Here is a 7,250-nt window from a genome sequence, read left to right as displayed (position 1 = left end):
CCAAATGAGGAGCTCGGACCTCATATTTATAGAACACGTTCGGATCGTCCGAACTAGCCTTCGGAGCATCCGAACTGCTTCGGGCCGTCCGATCGTCTCATCGAATCGTCCGATCTCCGCCACATGTCAATCCAATCGCATGCAACCATGCACCTGTCCCGAAAACTGTTTGGATCGTCCAAACATCTCCCGGATGATGTCACCAATGACATAATATTTGGGACAGCTGGCTGGGCTATAGTTCGGATCATCCGAACCCACTTCGGATCGTCCGAAGCCTGGCTCTGTCCATGTTTGGATCCTCCGAACTCAGGTTCGGAGCGTCCGAACCCTTCGAACCTTACCCACCATTTCCGAGTGTCCTGAATCCATTTCTGGACTCCATTAATCCATTTGGAATTTCTTTAATCATGTTTTACTTAATCTAAATATGATTACACGATTAATTACGTATTAATCGTTAATTTAGGATACGGGTCACTACAATAAATCTTTCAAAATTTATGAAATATATGCTATAATAAGCCATTATAAATACTACAAATCATTGAAAACTCATCAATATCTATAAATCATTTCAAAGCCATTAGTCATTCATGAACATTGAAATAATATAATATATGTTAAAAAAAGCTAGCTAGTGGGTCACCCCAACCAAATCCGCCCCAATGCTTGGCCAAATGGCCTAGCCCAACTAGACCCGTCTATATTTTTTTATGGTGGATCAGGTTGGCTTGACGAATCTAAAATATTTTAATAGTTCTGTAAATACTCACATTCTAGTGACCCTATCTGGATCACTTATTAACCAGAATCTTAAGCATGCAATAATAATAATAATACAAAATAATCAGAGTTAGTAATAACTTAACGGAAAATAACCGAAATAAAAATATAGATCAAATATAAGTTTAATTTAAAAACCACCGGTCCTGCTACCAAGCCCTGGTCACCGACTAACCACTGATCTCTCTCCTAGTCCACCTGCATACCTGTCCCGTCAAATGGTGTGTCCAAGAAACACAACATGGACATGGGCGAACTACGCTCAGGACGTAAAGCACGAGTATAAAAACTTACTATGATGCATGAATTTGACTGAGTACTGGGTATCATACTTTCTGCTCAATTTGGGCATCAATTAGCATGTAGTACCATATGGAGCCAACTCCACTGGGTACATCCTGATGTGGTGATATTTGCCTTTGTTTATTTAAGTTAATTTGTATGATTAGGAGAGTTTGCTTTGATTAAATTTATTTTATAGTTCCTAATCATTGGTTGTTGTTTGATTGTAGGAAAGGAGGAGTTTTGAGCACAAGAAAAGAAAAGAAAGAATGAAGGGTCGAAAAATGAAGAAGTAGAGTTACAACTCTAAATGTAGAGCTGCTGCTCTAAGAGAGAGAGAAAGAAGGAGTTGAGTGAACAAGTAGCCCTATTGTGCTTGGGAAAGAGATGTTGCGCATGAGAGTAGCGCTACTGCGCTAGGGAAAAGGAAGAAGAAGCGATGTTGCGCTTGTGAGAGAAACAAGGACAGCGCTGCTGCACATGTTGGAGCGCTTCTGCCCTTGCAATATGTCTGTGCAAGAATTTGGGACAGAAAGTGCGCGCTCGTTCGCGATTTTTTAGTCCACGCGAGCGCTAGTGCAAAATGCGAGAATCTGGGCAGGAAGTTTGCGCGCGAGCGAGAGTTTTTGCTCGCGCGACGGGAAATTTCGGGAAAATATTTTTAAAAAAGGAAATTTTCTTGTGAAAGAATCAAGACCTTAAATATCATCTCGAACTCGAAATTATCTATCTTTTGGACAATAGAAGAAAGAAGAAAACTCTTGGCTGCTAGGTTTTTCTTCTTTATTATTAGATTTAATTTCTTTCTTAAATTTTTCTAGAAAATTCATGAATTTTAGTGGCTAAGTTTTAATACTTCGTTGAGGAAGATGAATCCTTGAATTTTTATTTTCTCGTGAGATTCTGATTTTCATTTTTTGATTTTTATTTGAGTATCAAGAGTTGTTCAGATTTATTTATTATGCGTGTGTGTTTGATTATTAGCTTGATCACCTAATGATTTTCTCATACAATCTAAAGATAAATTAGATATCAGATCCGTAACTGTTTGATCCCTCTAATTTGTGAAGCAACTATGATTGATAATTTTTGCTTGTGAATTTTTTAAATTGTAGGAACAACAATTGACTAGATTAAATACAACCGCTTGTGTTTGTGTTATCTAGATTCATCAATTTCACTAGTTTGAATTCTACCTTGGATTTAAATCTAAATTGCTTGAATTTGGATTAATTCATTGGTAAGGATTAATTTTATTCACTTGTGTCTAAATAACTAAGATTAAGGTGAGATAGAAATTTAGTTTTAAATGATGAATATTCAATGGGGATTAATTATTTTTAGAGAATCGATGACCGAGTGAATAACTTCAAGGGCGTAGTTGACCGATACCAAGACTTGTTTTAATTGATTATTTCGCTATAATTTTAATCTTGCATGCTAGTTGATAAAATTTATTTTAATTTAATTTTAATTATTAGTAGTTAATTTCAGATTCAAAAACCCCCTTTTTATTATTTTAGTATTTTTAAGAACATAATAAATTGCACCTTTATCGTGGGAATGATCCCTACTCTCGCTACTACATGTTTATTAAGTTGATTTGAGTTGAGTTGGGTTAATTTGGGCGTGACACGACTAAGCGCTACCAAATTTTGGCGCCATTTCCGGGGAAGGAATTTAATTTATTTGTGTTTTGTTTTTATTTTATTTCTATTCTTTACCCAGTTCTTCTCTGGTTTGTTAATGCTTACAGGCGAATCTTCTGAAGAAGAATTTCTCTACGATCCTGAGATAGAGAGAACGTTCAATAGACGAAAGAAGGAGCTCGAAGTAAAAGATCCGAAGAAGAAGAAAAAGTTCCATTCGAAAAGCCTAGAGAAGAGATGGCTTCAAATGAAAATTTGAGCTTGAGACATCTTGGCACCCCAAATCTGAATGAACAACCTTTATGCATTATTTTTCCTACTTTAGAAGCTAATTCCACTTTCGAACTAAAATCTGGACTAATACATCTTTTGCCTTCTTTCCATGGTCTTGTAGGTGAGGATCTCCATGAAAATCTGATGGAGTTTCATGCGGTCTGCACAAGAATGAAACACGCTGGAGTGATAGAGGAACAAATTCAGCTGAGAGCATTTTATTTTTTTTCTAAAGAATGATGCAAAGGATTGACTATACTACCTACCTCATGGATCCATCACAACTTGGACGAAAATGAAGAGGATTTTCTTAGAAAAATACTTTCCAGCTTCGAGAGCAGCGAACATCAGACAAGAGATTATGCCATCAAGCAACATATAGGAGAGTCACTTCATGAGTATTGGGAGCGGTTCAAGAAGCTTTGTGCTAGATGTCCACATCATCAAATAAGTGAAAATCTCTTGATTTAGTATTGTTATGAAGGATTGTTACCTCATGATAGTAGCATGGTGGATGCGACCAGTGGAGGAGTTTTTGTATATAAAACACCGCAAGATGCAAGGAATTTAATTGAGAACATTACAGCCAATTCTCAGCAATTTTATACCAACAGAACTGATCCAGCACCCAGAAGGAACAATGAGGTAAATGTTTTCTCCCTTGAACAACAACTGATTGATCTGGTGTCTCTTATGCATCAAATTGCTGTAGGGAATGGACATAACGTGAAGGTGTGTGGAATTTGTGCTGCAATGGGGAATCCAACTGATATGTGTCTCACTCTTCAAGAGGGATCTATTGAGCAAGTTAATGCAACAGGAGGATTTCCAGGGCCACCACAGAGAAATTATGATCCTTACTCAAATACGTACAATCCAGGTTGGAAGGATCATCCAAACCTCAGATATGGAAATCCTTCGATGAACCAGCCTGCGCCTCAAGTTCAGCCGAGTAATCAATCATATAGGCCACCATATCCTCAAAAACTGCAGCGTCCTCAAATTCCTACCTCTGGTGAGTTTTTAGAAAATATTGTTTAGGATCTTGCCACTAAAACTTTGAAATTTCAACAGGAAATGAGAGCAAGTATCCAAAACTTGAACACTCAGGTGGGACAGTTGGCAACAACAATAAATAGGTTAGAGGCACAACATTATAGCAGTTTTCCCTCTAAGTCAGTGCTAAATCCAAAAGAAAATTTCAGTGCAATTAACTTGAGGAGTGGAAGAGAGTTGAAGGTTCGTGAAAAAGTGGTACAAGAACCAGTAAAGAACGAAGACGACAAAGAATCTAAGGTGGAAGAGAATGAGATAATTCAAAAAGACACACCAAAAGGTAAGTTTCCTCCCATTTCTGAGTATAAACCTATAGCCCCTTTCCCCTTGGCATTGAAAGATTCTAGAAAGGATGAAGGCATCAAGGAGCTGTATGACACTTTTCGTTGATGTGAGGTAAATATTCCCTTGTTAGATGCTATCATACAAGTACCTCTCTATGCTAAATTTTTAAAAGAATTATGTAATGCAAAAAGAAAACAAAAATTGAAGGGATGCCAGAAAGTAGAATTAGGAGAACAGATTTCTGCTATGATTCAGAGGAAGATACCCGTAAAGTGCAAGAAGATAGGTATGTTTTCTATTCCTTGTAAGATAGGAGGTGTTCAACTTGAAACAACCATGTTAGATTTAGGAGCATCGATTAATATCATTCTACTTATGCTTCCTTAAAACTAGGGCCCTTGAAGGAAACTGCAATTGTAATTCAGATGACTGATAGGTCTACTATTTATCCTAGGGGTGTGATTGAGGATGTTCTTGTGAAAGTTGATAAATTGGTTTTTCCGGCTGACTTTTATGTGCTTGACATGAAAAATAGTGATTTGAATAATCCAATTTTGCTAGGAAGACCATTTCTAAAAACTTCAAAGTCTGTCATAGAAGTTAATAATGATACTCTCACTATGGAATTTGATGGGGAGATTGTTAAGTTCAATATTATTGATACCTTGAAATTTCCTAGTTATGAAAGTAATGTTAATACTCTTGATATCAATGATCACTTGTCACAAAAAAACAAGAAATTTGTGAATGAGGATAAAGTGAAGGAGGGTATTGCAAGACCTGCTGAGAATTCTAATGCTAGAATTTTTCTTTTTGATTTGCAGGCATCCAAAACTGAACCAAAACTTCCTCCAGATCGAGCAAAAGAAATACCCATGGGAAAAGGGAAAAATCATCAAGAGATTGGAATCTCCAAGAAATCCAAGGAGAGAAAGCATGGACCAAAATTGACCGTGAAAACGCTCAAGTGGGGGAAGGTGGACAAAGTTATCAAATATAAACCACCATGACCAACAAGTAAGCATGCAGTCGGGCCGCCGACAATAAAAAGAGGCGCTGATGGGAGGCAACCCAAGGGGAGTATTTTATTTTTATTCTTAGTATTTAATTTTGTTTTGCATTTTTTTTACTTAGATTGGGGACAATGTAAGATTTTAAGTATGGGGGAGAGGACTTAGCCAGTCATTTAGAGAATATAGCCGGTTTTTGAAGAATTTTTTTTTTAGAGCTCATAGTTAGTGATGAATATGAATATTGAAATTCACTAGCCCATGATGATATCTAATTGATGACATGCATGCTTTTGAAAATATATGATTTTTTAACCTTGGAACACATTGATCTCCAATGCAAATTAAACTTTGATATGGTTGTTGAATATTTTTGAACACACATGAGTCATGGCTTGTGAAATATATATGACATAGTAAAGGTCGTGTGAGCTTTGTGATAGTCTTAGGAAGTCGCTAGTGCATGTCAGAATTTAACTACATATATCTTTGAGGAGTATATCTAAACTGCAAGTGAATATGAAAATGATATAGGCGATTTTTGATTCGTTTGAGCCTTTCGAGCCTACCATGTAAATAAAATTTTCCCATAGTTTCCCCTTTGAGCATAATTGAAAAGAATGGTATATTCTTGACATATATTTAGACCCCATTCGACATTCTTTGGCTATCCTATCAACTACCCTAATGAGCTTAAATATGATATTTTAATCCATACCTTTAAAGGGATTATGATGTGTTTGTTATATGCATTGTGCTATCATGATTGGTCTATTCTTGAGTTTGTTATCAAGAAGATTAGTTCATGGGAAAAAAAAAGCAAAATAGAGATCTGCCTTGAAAAGAAAAAAAAATATGTATGTGTCTCCCAATGGAGCATGAGAAAAAGAGGAAAAAATAAGAAATCAAAGTATGAGAAAAAAGAAAGGAAAAAGAAAAATCATGCAAAGAAAAGAAAAGTTTTCATTGTGTATAATTTCATACTCTCTTATTTGTTATATCCTTACCTTTCTTTCATAAGCCAATACCTAAGCCCCGTTACAAGCTAATAAAGTCCTACTTGATTTGTGTTTGCAAGTGGTCAGATAATGGAGAAGTGAGTGCAAGTGAGCTTATGTGTGTATTGGTGTGCAACTTGAGCTTTTGTAGGGTTTTGCATTGAATGGATCTGTGGAATGTGCATGACACATGTTAATGACCATACACACACACGTTCGGGGTTATATCTCTAGTTAAAATGTCTGGACATTGAACTTGTTCCGTTGTTAGCATTTTAACGCCTTTCTTGATCATACATTGAGTTAGTTGCTGAGGCACACATGTGTAAATCATTATTATTTTTCATTTTGAGATATGAGATCGAACTTATTTTTGGTTTTGTGTTGCTCGAGGACGAGCAATGTTTAAGTATGGGAGAGTTTGATGTGGTGATATTTGCCTTTGTTTATTTAAGTTAATTTGTATGATTAGGAGAGTTTTATTCGATTAAATTCATTTTATAGTTCATAATAATTGGTTGTGGTTTGATTGTAGGAAAGGAGGAGTTTTGAGCACAAGAAAAGAAAAGAAAGAATAAAGGGCTAGGAGGAATGAAGAAGTAGAGCTACAACTCTAAAGGTAGAGATGCTACTCTAGGAGAGAGAAAGAAGGAGTTGAGAGAACAAATAGCCCTATTGCGCTTGGGAAATATATGTTGCGCATAAGAGTAGCGCTACTGCGCTAGGGAAAAGGAAGAAGAAGTTCTGTTGAACTTGTGAGAGAAACAAGGACAGTGCTGTTGCGCATGTTGGAGCGCTTCTGCGCTTGCAATATGTATGTGCAAGAATTAGGGATAGAAAGTGCGCACTCGTGCGCGATTTTTTTGTCCGCGCGAGCGCAAGTGCAAAATGCGAGAATCTGAGGCAGGAAG

At 36.6% G+C, this 7,250-nt stretch overlaps 1 protein-coding gene across 1 annotated transcript; it reads left to right on the top strand.

Annotated features, from left to right (window-relative positions):
• The first annotated feature begins 3,497 nt into the window (after positions 1 to 3,497).
• Positions 3,498 to 5,341, top strand: LOC140889056 (uncharacterized). Its single transcript, XM_073296758.1, has 4 exons — positions 3,498 to 4,005; positions 4,171 to 4,417; positions 4,523 to 4,617; positions 4,725 to 5,341. The coding sequence occupies exons 1-4, from the start codon at positions 3,498 to 3,500 to the stop codon at positions 5,339 to 5,341; spliced, it is 1,467 nt and encodes a 488-aa protein (XP_073152859.1).
• The last annotated feature ends 1,909 nt before the right edge of the window (positions 5,342 to 7,250 follow it).

This window comes from Henckelia pumila, chromosome 3, assembly GCF_033568475.1.
Source record: "Henckelia pumila isolate YLH828 chromosome 3, ASM3356847v2, whole genome shotgun sequence".
Classification (NCBI taxonomy): Eukaryota; Viridiplantae; Streptophyta; class Magnoliopsida; order Lamiales; family Gesneriaceae; genus Henckelia; species Henckelia pumila.
This window is presented reverse-complemented; position numbering and strand designations above follow the sequence as displayed.

Coding starts and splice junctions, on each gene's coding strand:
- LOC140889056 (XM_073296758.1), top strand. CDS start 3,498: ATGGTGGATGCGACCAGTGGAGGAGTTTTTGTATATAAAACACCGCAA. Junction 4,006..4,170: donor TCCTCAAATTCCTACCTCTG/GTGAGTTTTTAG, acceptor CCTCTAAGTCAG/TGCTAAATCCAAAAGAAAAT. Junction 4,418..4,522: donor GATGAAGGCATCAAGGAGCT/GTATGACACTTT, acceptor TAATGCAAAAAG/AAAACAAAAATTGAAGGGAT.